Source organism: Hemiscyllium ocellatum, chromosome 24 (assembly GCF_020745735.1).
Source record: "Hemiscyllium ocellatum isolate sHemOce1 chromosome 24, sHemOce1.pat.X.cur, whole genome shotgun sequence".
NCBI lineage: Eukaryota > Metazoa > Chordata > Chondrichthyes > Orectolobiformes > Hemiscylliidae > Hemiscyllium > Hemiscyllium ocellatum.
This window is the reverse complement of record NC_083424.1, coordinates 240,855-255,933: the sequence shown is the minus strand read 5'-3', so window position 1 is coordinate 255,933 and position 15,079 is coordinate 240,855. Positions and strand designations below refer to the sequence as shown.

Sequence of the window (15,079 nt, the reverse complement as noted above, 5' to 3'; positions counted from 1 at the left end):
GGAAGTGGTGAAGGCTGGTACAATTGCAGCATTTAAAAGGCATTGGATGGGTATATTAATAGGAAGGGCTTGGAGGGATATGGGCCGGGTGCTGGCAGGTGGGACTAGATTAGGTGAAGGTATCTTGTTGGCATGGACGGTTTGGACCACAGGGTCTGTTTCCATGCTGTACATCTCTATGACGCGATGACTCTGTGACTACTACCCAGAGGTGATTTCACCATAAGGTCAGTGATTAAACAGTCGCTGCTGTTCCCAGAAGCAAATGTAGCTTCTGATTATTTGTTTTTTTGTTTGTTTTTACTGAACTCAAATGTTTTCAGCTATTTGAAGGTTTTCCGGCTAGTGATGCTCTCACATTGGACAATGAGAAGATTCTGGGCTACACTGGGCATTTGGAGAAGAGCAATCCTCCCTGAGCCTGGGCTCTAAGATGGAATGATGCTCAGAATGGGTAACCTGGGCAGCCTAGTTACTAAATAGCAACACATTTCAGAATGCACTTCGTGATGAGGTGCCATTCCTGCCACCTGAAGATTTCAGATACTCAGCTGATGACTATCATCAAAACCTTCATGAGAGTCCAAGGAATGTGTCTCTTTATTTTTCTGTATTTTTGATTGCAGACTGAAATGGGAGAAGGACTGTTTTAAAAACCAAGGATTGTGGAAAGAATTGCTGCTCTTTTAAAAGCAAGTTACTGAGTCTCTTTGTAAGGTATGCCCTGTGTGCCCTGAGAATTGATTGTTCTTGCTTTATCTCCAGTGAGGTAACCGATGAAGGGTAGTTCCTGATTGGCAGCACTTGATGGCTTGCCCTTAAAATCAGTAACATCACAGGAATCCCCAAAGTCCCAGGAATAGCAAGAATGACCGCCTCTCATGAGAGGGAAATCGGAGGCATGGTGCCAAAGTAATGAAGTAAGTTTCAGAGAATACTGTGAGAAAGCTCACAAGTACTGACAGAGAGAAACAATCCAGGAAACTCACCAACATTCGCACAGCCACTTTCTGGTAAAATTCAGCCCTATGTTTTCATTTACACAAACACATCTCGTGTCAATACGATCCCCAAGAAACTGTGCGATCTCCCTTGAAAGTAAGCACATGTCAAAGGCAGAGAGGAGGCACAAATAGGAAATTCTAACCAGCAAATCACTGAAAGTTTAGCCAGCTATGGTATCTTTTCTCATTTCCAGCAGAACCTTCTGGACATAGATAAGTGTCAGTGGTTACCCACCTTCACACCAAAATCCTCGCAAACATCCCAAATACTGATCAAGATCATGTTCACCGTGACGGATGGACAATAACAGCATCATCCCAATGTGACAGTTTCCAGCATTAGATGTTGACATAGGAAACTAATGGAAAAATGTTAAGAGGAAGTATTTATAGACAGGGTGTGGCAAAGGTGATGGAAAATCTGTGTTTTTTATTCTAAATATTTTTTATTAATTTTTATGGAATATGGGTGTCACTGGCTGGGTCAGCATTTATTGCCTGTCCCTAGTTGCCCCTTGAGGAGGTGAGGGTGAGTTGCCTTCTCGAACTGCTGCAGTCCATGTGCTATAGGTAGACCCACAATGCCCCTTAGGGAAGGAGAGGATTCTGACCCAGTGATAGTGAAGGAATGGCGATATATTTCAAGTCAGGATGGTGAGTGAATTTGCAGAATGCGTATTAATAAACAAATCAATTTCTGGAAAACGATTTAATTAGTTTCAGCAATCATCTTCTTTACATCACAATAAAATATTCAGTACAGGTACTTATGTCCAGGTATTGCTACAACATTTTAAAACCTTATTCTAGTTTTTTTAAATTATTCAAAACCTTTATTCACCATTTTGTTTGAAGAACATTAATTTCGACCTCCTAACAGTAACTTGGAAGAATCCCTGTGGAATTTAGGAGGATAATGAAACTTACTAATGATTTGAGGATTATTCGCAGGTACAGCTGATGTGGAATATCCAGTTGTTGCTGGACATTGTACTTCGATGTCGAATATTGAGCATCAGGTGAGGTTTCAATCATTTTGGACAGCGATGAGAAGACATTTCTTCACCCAGAGAGTTATTCTTGAATCCAGAAGATTTCAGATACTCAGCTGATGACTATCATCAAAACCTTCATGAGAGTCCAAGGAATGTGTCTCTTTATTTTTCTGTATTTTTGATTGCAGACTGAAATGGGAGAAGGACTGTTTTAAAAACCAAGGATTGTGGAAAGAATTGGTGCTCTTTTAAAAGCAAGTTGCTGAATCTCATTGTAAGATATGTTTACACTGTTGCTTGTCATGGTGGAGGCTACTGGAGTCAATACCAGGTGGAGTGTACAAAATGAGATACAGATTAGCGACAGGTTGCTGATTAGTTTGTGAAATAGTGACCAGTTGTGGATGCCAAAAGCCATTAGCTTGATAACAACTATCTGGTTGGTTCATGGGAAGCTAAAACACCTTGTAGATATGAACAATACTGGCAGAAGCCTTTAGAATGCTGCCAGGGCAGATGCTGTGTCTCTCTATCCATGAAATACCTAAAGACTGAGGAAAACCAGTGTATTTTCTCTCACTAGTAATTGTAATCTCTGGCCTTTAACCAGTACCTAAGAAATTTTGCAGTTAATATCAATTGCTGTGCCTCTAACAAGGAAATGCAGAAAACCAGAAGAAATGAGATTGAAGAAGGTGAAATCCTGGAGAGAAATAGGATGACCCGAGGAATTGCTGCCTCCAAGTTTTTCTGTCTATCCATAACACCAATGTTTTTTGGCTTGTCTGTGTCTGACTGTATATGTGGAGTTTTAAAAGGGGTGGGGATTAGAGTTTTAACAGTCCACGATTGTTAACCTGTGATCAGAATATGTTTATTATAATAAATAGTAAGATGGGATACAAACGTTGTCCTTGCATGTGGCATGCATCACATAAAATAATTTTTTTAAAATTAACAGATTTTTGGGAATGAAGAGATTTGGGAGGTGAGATATGTGAAGGTGAAATTAAGAGATCGGCTATGATCTTATTGAACTGTGAAACAAACCAGAGGGCTGAATGGCCTGTCCCTGCTTTTATTCTGATCGGAATATGGGAGCTGCAGCCACCAGCCCTGAACCTGGAGGAGGCTCACAGCTTGACAATAGGAGTCACAGTCAGAGAGGCAGACAATAACAACAACATTTATATAGCACCTTTACAAAATAAAAAATCCCAAGGTGATCTCAAGAATATTACAAAATAAAATGTGACATTTTGCTAAATAAAATATGATTTTTAGGAGAAATTAGATCAGATGACCAACTGATTAAAGCAGGAGTGAGAGGCTGAGAAGGTTAGGTAGGGAATTTCAGAGATTAGCTGCCGATAGCAGAGAGATTAAAAATGAAAATGCACAAAAGGCCAGAATTAAAGGAGTACAGACACCGAGGAAAGTTGTGAAGCTGAAGAGTTCCCAACAAAGAGAGGGATAAGATCATGGAGGGATTTGAAGTCTGGATGAATTTTTTTATTTCGAGCTGTCGTTGGGAACAAGTATGGGTTAATGAGCACAAGGGTTTATGGGTAACAGCAGGTTAGTGAGCACAGGGGGTGATGGGTAATGGGGATAATGAGCACAAGGGGTTATGGGTAATGGGGATTATTAACAGAGGGGGTGATGGGTAACAGGGTTAATGAGCACTGGGGGTGATGGGTAACGGGGTTAATGCGCACTGGGGATGATGGGTAACGGGGTTAATGAGCACTGGGGGTGATGGGTAACGGGGTTAATGAGCACTGGGGTTATTGTGTAACGGGGATAATGAGCACTGGGGGTTATGGGTAATGGGGATTATTAGCAGAGGGGGTGATGGGTAACAGGGGTTAATGCGCACTGGGGGTTATGGGTAATGGGGATTATTAGCAGAGGGGGTGATGGGTAACGGGGGTTAATGAGCACAGAGGGTTATGGGCAACAGGGTGTTAATGAGCACAGGGGGTGATGGGTAATGGGGTTAATATGCACAGGGGGTTATGGACAACAGGGGGTTAATGAGCACAGGGGGTTATGGAATGACAGGGCTGATAGGTAACGGAGGTTATTGAGCACAGGGAGTGATGGGTAACGGGGATAATGAGTACGGGGGTGGTGGGTAATGGGGGTTAATGTGCACAGGAGGTTATGGGCAACAGGGCTGATGGGTAACGGGGGTTATCGAGCACAGTAGGTAATGGGTAACGGGGATAATGAGTACAGGGGGTGATGGGTAACAGGGGTTAATGAGCACGGGGGTTATGGGTAACGGGGATAATGAGCTCGGGTGTGATGGGGACGGGGGTTAATGAGCACAGGGGGTTATGGGCAACAGGGGGTTAATGAGCACAGGAATGATGGGTAACGGGGGGGTTATTGAGCACAGGGGGTGATGGGTAACAGAGCTTGGTATGAATGAAGACATGAGCAACAAAGTTTTGTTTGAGCCCAAGTGTTTAGAGGAGAGAATGTGGGAGGCCAGGAGCATGTTGAACTAGTCAGGATGAGAGATAATGAATATCTGAGTGAGGTCTTCAACAGGGGAGGTGACTGAGACCTGGGCAGAGTCAGATGATGTTTTCAGGATTAGAAGTTCACCTCAAGGTCAAATGTGAAATCAAGTTTGTGAAGAGACTGACTAATTTCAGACAGTGTCCAGGGACAGGGATAATGGTGCAGAAAGAGATCATTTTTGCCACCTCTTTGTAGTATAACTGCCTGGCTTGCTGTGTTTTTCCAGCCTCCTGCCTGTCTACCTTGGATTCCAGCATCTGCAGTTGGTTATGTCTCTAATCCCTTTGGGGAGTAAACCATTCAGTCCCATTCAGCTGCACTGCCCCGTGTCCTGCAATTTGATTCTTCTCAAGTTTTCAACTAATTTCCCTTTGCAATTATTCCTCCCTTCTCATGTGCAGTGAGTTTGAGATTCTCAATACTGTATTGGCTGTGTAAAGAACTGCTTTCGGACATCTCCCTCAGAACTCACAAACAACTTGTCCCAAAGAAGGGCTCATGCCCGAAACGTTGATTCTCCTGCTCCTTGGATGCTGCCTGACCTGCTGCGCTTTTCCAGCAACACATTTTCAACAACTTGTCCCAATCTCAGTCATTTACCCGAGTTCCTGTCCTATATTCAGTAGATCCGTCCCCGATTGGCCTCTGTCCCTGACAAACCCATTGGAACCTAACCAAACAGCCTGGAGAATGAACATCTTCACCTTCACCTCGATGGATGAACATCATCTAAACATTATATTTGCCAATGTTGGCATCAGAAATGCATCATGGGGGAGATAAGTGGCCAGGATGTGTTTACATTCCAACCTCTTGTGACAGGAGAAAGTGAGGACTGCAGATGCTGGAGATCAGTGTTGGTGCTGGAAAAGCACAGCCAGTCAGGCAGCATCCGAGGAGCAGGAGAGTTGACATTTTGAGCATAAGCTATTCATCAGGAACGTCCTCCTGCTCCTCGGATGCTACCTGACCAGCTGTGCTTTTCCAGCACCACACACTTCGAAACTATTGTGATAGCATGTGCCAGATCAGTAGCACTCCCTGTGTAACAACACTGTACCTGGCATCTCCCTCAGAACACCCTCTACTAAACTTCCATATGCCTGTCCATTCTAACCTGCTTATGGCCCCTGATTGATATTGTATTCACAGTTTGCCATTGTTCCAAGTTTGATATTATTGGCAAATTTTAAAAGGTTACTCTGTCCTCTGATATCCAAGTAATTTATGTACATGTTAAATAGAGCCATCACCCCAACCATGACCCTTGGAGAATTCCATTTTCCTGTCTGAAAAACAGCTAATTACCACTTCTCACTATTTTCTGTCCTTAACCCAATTTTTAAAAATCCAATTGAATGATGAACCACCCATTTCCAATAACCACAGTTTTGTTAAACCACCTTTTCATGTCTAACACTTTCTTAAAATCTATATAGACAATATCCACCACATCTGTTCCTTCATCACAGAAATTAATTTTCATTCGTTTGGCACAACCTGCCTTTTACAAGTCTGCACTGGCTCATTGACATTCTTTAAGATAGACACAGTTCTGGTTAAGATTTCCTATAATTTTGTTCTGTAACCTTATCGGGAGATTGGAGATTTTTGATATTTTAGCAAAAGTTAGAGAACAACATGATGGCAATCAGTTCAGATTCCAAATTCATTTTGTTCATCATTTAGCAATCCTAGCTCAGTAAATGTTGTGAGGCAACCTTCTAGAACTTTCTTCTTTTCTTCTTCACGGCTTTGAAGGTGCTAAAAAGAAAGATGAGATTTACCAGTGACACTGGGAGCATAGAGAGCACTGGGGCAGGTGGGGCACTGGGGCAGGTGGGGCACTGGGGCAGATGGGGCACTGGGGCAGATGGGGCACTGGGGCAGGTGGGGCACTGGGGCAGGTGGGGCACTGGGGCAGATGGGGCACTGGGGCAGGTGGGGCACTGGGGCAGATGGGGCACTGGGGCAGGTGGGGCACTGGGGCAGATGGGGCACTGGGGCAGGTGGGGCACTGGGGCAGATGGGGCACTGGGGCAGGTGGGGCACTGGGGCAGGTGGGGTACTGGGGCAGGTGGAGCACTGGGGCAGGTGGGGCACTGGGGCAGGTGGGGCATAAGGTTCAGAGGAATGAGGTGATAGAACACGAGATGATACAGCACTGGGGCATGGGACTGACGTGTGGGGGTGCAATGGGACACCGGCAGTGATGGGCTACTGGGGCAATTAGGTAAAGGACACTGGGAGCATTGGGGCACGGAGCTCTGGGGGTGATGGAACACTAGAGGTTTGGGGGTCACCAGGTCACAATAGCACTGGGGAAGGGAACAGAGGAGGGGGGCATTCAGAAGGAAATTAAACTTTGTGGTAGATGTTAGACATTTGGAATGTTAGTGGAGTTGTTAGTGGAAAATGTCAGTTCAGACATACTGCAAAATATGGAAGTGATCATGGTTTAATGCATTAATTGACTTTTACTTTGTAATAAATTATCCAGTGAACTTGGAGAAGCAGCAACTGGAAATTCCATCTCACTGTTCCAAACCCCAAGTATGTTTACGGACACAATGTTTCTCCCCACTCTGTTCAGCCCCCTCCTCTGCCCATCCAAAGCTGACTCCTTCAGCACCTCCTCAATGCCCTGAAACCCCCCCCAAACAATGGATCCTAAACCTGCTGAGACCTCAACCCAAGACCCTAAAAGCTCTATTCCAAACCCCCTCAAACATCCAATGCCTAAACCTCATCAAACTTCTTTGAACCACCCCATTTTCCTCCCTTCATGTCCTCCCTCCCACCCTCGCTCCTGCCTGTTCTCAAACACCTCTCCTCAATCCAGACGAGGAAATGGGCTGAAGTTTAAAACTCACCTCGAAATGCGATTCAGTTTTCAGCTTCTCATTGGCACACACCAAAACTGGGGCTTTTCCAGAAGGGGTAGATTTATCACTAATCCACTCTGTGACTGACTTTCTATCTTTGTTCTAGAAAAGAAACCAGAATAATCGAGAAAAACAAGGTGAGAATTCATTTTCTGGAAATCCCAATCCAGATCCCATTTACTGTGAGCAGCCTGGACATGAACAGAAGAAATGTGAACAATGAGTCATCAATTTGTTAATTGTATAATTCTTAGTGCTGGATTTTTAATTAATGTATCATTAATGCTGGACAGTTTGTAATTTGGTCTCTTCTGTTTTACACAACCTCAACGTGTTGTATTCTAAAAGGTGGTGTTTTGAACTGTGGGCAAATCCAATTGCCCTATGTTTAGATTAGAGTGGTGGCAGACAGTGAGAGCTGGATTAACATTTCAGTGCCAACACTACTGAACAGCTCAGGGTCATTCTCATATCAGTTTTCTAGGATCTGCTCACAAAACTGTCCAATTGAGTCAAGCAAAGGGAAAGGGACACCAGGAACAAAAGTAAAGGTGTGTTATATAAGATCAGTAACGAAACAAAGGTCCCCAAGATTGGGGCAATATAATGAGTTAATAAAAGTTTGATCATAATTCGGTTTAGGAGGGTTGCAAAAGATGATAAAAAAGTGGACTAGTGTTCCAGGAGAGAATTCCAGAACAATTTTATCTCACCATTGGCAGTTGTTCACCCATTTAGGGTCACAACAAATCTTCCTAACACATATATTGGGACAGGAATTATGCTGTCAATCTGCAATAGGGTCAGGCGAAGAGGGTGGGTGAGAACTCATGCCTTGTATCTGTCTGTCATACCTGCAACCCCTGACCTGCCCAAACTACAGTGGGGCAGAGGGCAGAAAGACAATCTGCCCACACATGATCCTGTTGGAACTTAGAAGTGACCAATGAATGGGCATTATGAGTTTCACTCATCCTCACCACCTGGCCCTTGCACTGCTCTTTAACACACTGTGGTTTGGTGGGGGGTGGGGTTGGGGGAGGGGTAGAGGGAGGTGTCTAGTGCCAGACCCATGTCCAGAAGTTTCAGCTGTGCGTCTGGTATTGGACATGGGTTGGAGATTCTATGTGGGTATCCTGTCCCATGTGGACGTCCTCGTAGCTCGATGATTACATTTGCTCCTTTATCCTTCCCTCCTGACCACATCCCCACCTCATCCTGTACCTCCCTGACTGCTCTCTGCTTATCTGACCCTGAGAAATCTTCCCCAACTCACACCAGAGCCTGGTTCCAATGACAATTCTGCCATTGGAGGCCACCTGCAGTTCTAAGATTGTTATGTTTTGGGATTAGACTGTTAAATTAGGGTAAAATGAAGACTATCATGTGAGTTGTTTTTGCCGTTGACCTGTGAACTGACTGGTCTTCAAAATTTAGAGAAAATCCCAGAACATTTTGCTCAGAAGAATATCTTAAGTATTCAGACTTGGGAACAATGGCAGCAGCATCTGAATTTCCAATCATTAGACTGAGGGGGGGTCGTCTCCAACGTCACTCAGAGGCATTGAGAAAGGCTGTAAACAGCTGTACTTTAAATTGAACATTTTCTTCCAAGATAAAAGGAAGAGTCAGGATGTGGATGATAGCTAATCAGCAATTCTACCTTGAGAGAAGGTCCGTGCAATTCACATTGCCATGGAGATAGAAACCCTTCCCCTCTCAAAATCTAAGCTCTTCCTGAAACTCAGAGACCCAGGCATTCTGCTATAATCTGGGAGAGAAGGATCTGAAGATGCCTGAGACTTACAGTGATTTATTGCACAGGATAGCAGCTGTGAGCTCACACTCAGATTACAAAGTCTACATTCATGACAATTTGAAGTGAAGCCGGAAAGATTTGCCTAGCTTATGATGAGAGCAGGAAACAGCAGGAAAAATCCGAACTGTGAGGGATAGCCTTGAAATCGATGTTTCCAGGCTTTGAAAGGAAAAGAAGAAATAGAAGTGATCCTTTAGGAGCTCGCAAGTCCCCCTGGCTCTGGGAAAATTGATTGATACTTTAGTAGAAGTTTAACATATAATCTAAAGTAGTTTTTTCAGTTGTGTTAATACTAAAAAGGAAATGCTCTTTTCTCTTAAATCAGTTTTCTGATTTAAAGTTTAAGCTGTCCACAACAGTAACATTTAGTCAATAATAAACTATAGTCAATAGTCCTCTTATTTTGGTTGTTATAGTAAAAGTTTTACAATGTGAAACATTGTCCTGATGAAGGGCTTATGCTCGAAACGTCGAATTCTCTATTCCTGATTCCTGATGAAGGGCTTATGCTCGAAACGTCGAATTCTCTATTCCTGAGATGCTGCCTAACCTGCTGTGCTTTGACCAGCAACACATTTGCAGCTGTGATCTCCAGCATCTGCAGACCTCATTTTTTACTCATTCTTTCAGCTATCAAGCAGAATTTCTAATTATGTTTTTCAAAGTTGTGAGAATCATAACACATTGTCCAGGACAAAGCAGCCATTCGATTAGCATCACATTCACTACAAACATCCAATTCCTCCACCACCGATGCTCAGTACTATCTACAAGACGCACTGCAGAAACTCACGAAAGATCCTTCAAGAACACCTTTCAAACCCACAACCACTTCCATCTGGAAGGACATGGGAACACCACCTCCTGCAAGTTTCCCTCCAAGCCACCCACCACCCTGACTTAGAAATATATCGCCGATCCTTCAGTGTCACTGGATCAAACTTCTGGGATTCGCTCCCTAAGGGCATTGTGGGTCAATGTTCAAGCAGGCGGCTCACCCTCACCTTCTCAAGGGGCAACTAGGGACGGGCAATAAATACTGGGCCCAGCCAATGATACCCATATCCTGAGAGTGAATAACTATTAAAATAAGTTCTCTTCACAATATGAATTTTAATAGAAGCACATTCATTTCTCATATTATGTTTGTAGTTTCCAAATATAAACTTATTGGTCCTTATTTAAATATTTACATTATTCACTGCAATATTATTTTAATTTTATGTTTTGTCTAAGTCTAAGGCTTGAGAATATTATTTTTTCTGCATTTAAAATCAATTTTAGGTAACTATACTTGTATTTAAATTGAATTTCTTGGTGCAAGTTGCCAAAGCTGCTAATGCACGTACAATTTGAGTTCCATGGGCTATTCATTTTCCTCACCTTTTGCAGAAGATTAATTCCAAGAGTCACAGCAATAACGAGGAACAGGGCCCCAAGTCCAAGCACGATGAACTGGACGTATTGGAGAACCCTTGGTATGACCACCATGAAGGTGTAAAAATTGTCTAGAATTTGACCATCAATATTTCCACTCTGAAGGAAACAAAATTTGTCAACATGAATCAATTGATAAACACACTAAAAGACATTGATTCTGATTTTCACTATTAAGGAAATCACGTTACTGGACCCTGTGGAATGTTGTCAAACAAAGAAACCGGGGGATGAAGGTACATAGTTCCTGGAAAGTGGCGTTGCAGGTAGACGGGGGCGGGTCAAGAAATAATTTGCCATGCTTGCCTTCAATGGTCAGTGCATTGAGTGCAGCAGTTGGGCCATCATGTTATGGGTGTACAAAACATTGGTGAGGCTACGTTTAGAATATTTTGTCCAATTCTAGACACTCTTCTATAGGAAGTTTGCTGTTAAACTGAAAAGGGGTTGCTGGAACTATTGGGTTTGAGCTATGCAGAGAGACTGGATAAGCTGGAGTTTTTATCTCAAGGCTGAGTTTATAAAATCATGGAGTGCATGGATAGAATGAATAGCCAAGGTTTTTTCCCAGGGTGGGGGAGTCCAAAACAAGGGACCATAGGTTTAAGGTGAGAGGGGAAAGATTTACAAGGGACCTGATGGACATCTTTTTCACACAGAGGGTGGTACGTGTATGGAATGAGCTGCAGCAAAATAAAATGATATTCATCACCAGCACCACAAAGATAGCAGAGTAACTGGCACAATACCCTATTGTGATATACAGAGAGCCTGCAGAAATGGTTGGGGGGTGGGGGAGTGGTGCCGATCCATGATCAGTTCATACGCTGACTGCTGTCAATCAGTCACAGGTTTTCTGGTCAGACTCCCCAGATGTTGTGATTAATCCCAGCACCTACTGGTTAATCTGATTGCAGGCAGGTTACCATTTTGCACCTACCTTTCAGCCAGAGTACCCAATCCCAACTGTTGAGCCATGTGTCGTAACATCTCTGAACAATTGGTCAGAAGTACCAACTGTTACCGCTTTCAAAGGGTTTACATTTCTGTTGGAAGAGCAAGTAAGGGCTTTTTCTATTCCATCCCATCCCATTGACAACTGCCCCCGAGGGAACCAGGGTAATTCTGTCAGTTAACCCTGTGAAGCCCTTCGTTAGTTAATGTCTCCAAGAATGAATAATTAACACTATTTTTCTAGCTTTCATTTAGCAAACACAAAACAAGCAACTTCTTTCAGTTTCTGAGCTTCACTGAGGGAACAGTTCAGTTCCCATGGTCTACATGATTCTGGATAGAGGTGAAATTGACCAAAATGTGATTAACGTACCTCATCAAACCAAATTAAAGGAAGGAGCATAGTCTGCATTTTTTCAGTAATTCTAAAAGAGTAAAGAGGAAAGGTTACAGTGTTACACAATAAACTAGATAAATATTTCAGAATCCGATCACATGTACAATCAACAATTTTATGTTGACCTTGTTTCCTGAGTCCCTGGGTAAACCTGTTCAAGGTAAAATAACACTGTCTACCACCTAATTGTAATAAGAGGGATCTGATTTGTTATTTGGTGTCAAAGGACAGCACCATCTGGAAAGTACATGTTCCTGCGTTATCACCAGGCTGTAATTTTTATCAGTGTCAAATTAAATTGAACAACAGATTGCAAACTGAGTCAGTGATATTGCATATCTTGGCAATTCCTGTTCCAGGGTGAAATCAGCCTGCTCACTGTTCTCTTTCAAAGCAGAACTCATGTTCTGTAGGAACTGGGGCTAGAGGAGCATCCGTTTCTGATATTGACCAAATAAACAATTCCAATAGCTTTCGGAATATCAGAGACGACATTCATGGTTTCGCCATTTCATTGGGGGGTACTGAGGCAGAAGTTAACATCAAGCCGCAGTTGAAGAGCTAGCAGCAACTGTTGTGGAGAGATGGGCTGAAGAGATTCCTACGTTAAGTTTTCGATGATGTTCTCTATTAATAATCTCCATTATACTCTCTGTAATTTTCAATACTGGGTGGGTGGTACAAACTGTCCACCTCTGCCTGGAAAACCTTTTACAACCACCTCAAAAGCAGATCAGCTCTGAACCGTTCAAATAGAAAATAGCAACTGAGACAGTGCAGCGCTCTCTCAACACTGACCCTCCAACTGTGCGGCACTCCCTCAGCACTGACCCTCCGACAGTGCGGCACTCCCTCAGCACTGACCCTCCGACAGTGCAGCACTCCCTCAACACTGACCCTCCAACAGTGCAGCACTCCCTCAGTACTGACCCTCTGACAGTGTATCACTCCCTCAGTACTGACCCTCCGACAGTGCAGCGCTCCCTCAGTACTGACCCTCTGACAGTGTATCACTCCCTCAGTACTGACCCTCCGACAGTGCAGCACTCCCTCAGTACTGACCCTCTGACAGTGTATCACTCCCTCAGTACTGACCCTCCGACAGTGCAGCACTCCCTCACCACTGACCCTCTGACAGTGTCTTGTCGATGGTGGACAATGGGAAGAGGGTACAGAATTGGAGAAAGGGGTATAGACACTGGGTGGGTGGTGGAAGGTTGCAGATTCTGGGAGGAGGATACAGACTGATTCAACTCCTGTAGAATCGTTTCTATTTCCATCTACAAATCTGTCTGTCCCCATCGCTCATTCACTCAATTTTCAGAATTCAAAACTACCCGTGCAGATGGGTGCGTCAGGTTAAGGTGGTTAGGCCGATTATGGTTATGGATAAGTTGTGGTGGTTCTAGTTTGGGTTAGGATGGGGTTATATTTTAGATTAGATTAAATTAGATTCCCTACAGAGTGGAAACAGACCCTTTGGCCCAACAAGTCCATGCCAACCCTCTGAAGAGTAACCCTCCCAGACCCTCTGTCTAATGCACCTAACACTATGTGCAATTTAGCATGGCCAATTCACCTGACCTGCTCATCTTTGGACTGTGGGGGGAACCGGAGCACCCGGAGGAAACCCACGCAGACACGGGGAGAACGTGCAAACTCCACTCTGGGACCCTGGTGCTGTGAGGCAGCAGTGCTAACCACTGTGCCACCATGCCACCGTGCCACTGCCAATGATAAATTTAAAAATTAAACTGCAGCCCCTCTCTCTCACTCTTCAAACAGCCAGAAGTTTACAAAAATGATCCAAACTCACTTACAATATTCCTTTTGCAGATTTTAGAAACAGGTTCAACTGTAATTTAATTGAGACATTCAATGGAATTCCAGACAACTGCAAGAGGAAAATAAGAAAATTGCCTTTAAAATATTTTGCATGAAGTGTAGATTGGCATATCTTACTCAGTAACTAGTTACATCAATCAGTTTTCACCTGGCTGATCTTTCATTAGATTACTCCCATTTTGATCAACTGTGTTAAAACTCAAACTGATTATCCAGTCAGACATAACTTTCATTTCTTTTTCCCAAAGGAGCTGACAGGTCTAAGGAAGAAGATGGAATTCGAAATTTACTCGGTATCTTTCAAACTGGAAGCAGATTCATTAAAGACCATCATTCACACCCCAATAAAATCAAAAGAACTGCAGATGCTGGAAATCAAAAACAAAAATAAAAATTTCTGGAAAAGCTTTCTTGACCTGTCCATTTCCATTTCCAGTGACAGACTCCAGATAAACGTTTACAATAAACCCACAGACTCCCATAACTACTTGGACTGCACCTCCTCCCACCCAGTATCCTGCAAGAACTCCATCCCATTCTCCCAATTCTTCCGCCTCCGTTGTATCAGATGAGGAGACATTCCCAGATGTTCACCTATTTCAATTAATGTGATTTTCCCCTCTATCATCCAGACAGGCCTCCATTGCACCACCTCATTTCCTCATTCCATTCCTCGGAACAATCCCCCAAACACAACAAAGACAGAGACCCTCTTGTCCTCACCTACCACCCCATCTGTCTCTGCATCCAATGCATCATCCTTAAACACCTCTGCCAACTCCAACTAGACCTCACCACCAAGAACATGTTCCCCTCTCCATCCCTCTCTGCCTTCCGCAAGGAACGTTCCCGTCGACAGTTCTTGAGTTTGCGCCACTTTCCCCACCAACCCCCAAACACCCAGGTACCTTGCCCTGCAACTAGAAAAGATGCAAAGCCCACCAGTACACTTCCCCCCTCACCTCCATCCCAGGCCCTAGACAGTCGTTCCAGGTGAGGCAGTCTGCCTCTCTTCCAACCTATGATTCCATGATTCCTGATCAGGCCCGAAATGTCGATTCTCCTGCTCCTTGGATGCTGCCTGACCTGCTGCGCTTTTCCAGCAACACATTTTCAGCTTTCTTCCAACCTAGTTCACTGCATCAGGTGTGGCCTTCTCTATATTGGGGATACCAAATGTAAACTTGGGGAACATTTCACCGAGCACCTCA

At 43.8% G+C, this 15,079-nt stretch overlaps 1 protein-coding gene across 1 annotated transcript in view; it reads right to left on the bottom strand.

The window, feature by feature from the left end:
- Positions 1 to 6,255: 6,255 nt before the first annotated feature.
- LOC132827435 (scavenger receptor class B member 1-like) overlaps positions 6,256 to 15,079 on the bottom strand; it is a 37,529-nt gene continuing 28,705 nt past the window's right edge. Inside the window, exons 9-14 of the mRNA XM_060844123.1 lie at positions 13,844 to 13,917; positions 12,000 to 12,051; positions 10,585 to 10,771; positions 8,271 to 8,293; positions 7,405 to 7,518; positions 6,256 to 6,849 (exon numbers count right to left, since the gene is read on the bottom strand). Coding sequence (XP_060700106.1) covers positions 6,256 to 6,849; positions 7,405 to 7,518; positions 8,271 to 8,293; positions 10,585 to 10,771; positions 12,000 to 12,051; positions 13,844 to 13,917 — 1,044 coding nt within the window. The remainder of the gene's footprint in view (positions 6,850 to 7,404; positions 7,519 to 8,270; positions 8,294 to 10,584; positions 10,772 to 11,999; positions 12,052 to 13,843; positions 13,918 to 15,079) is intronic.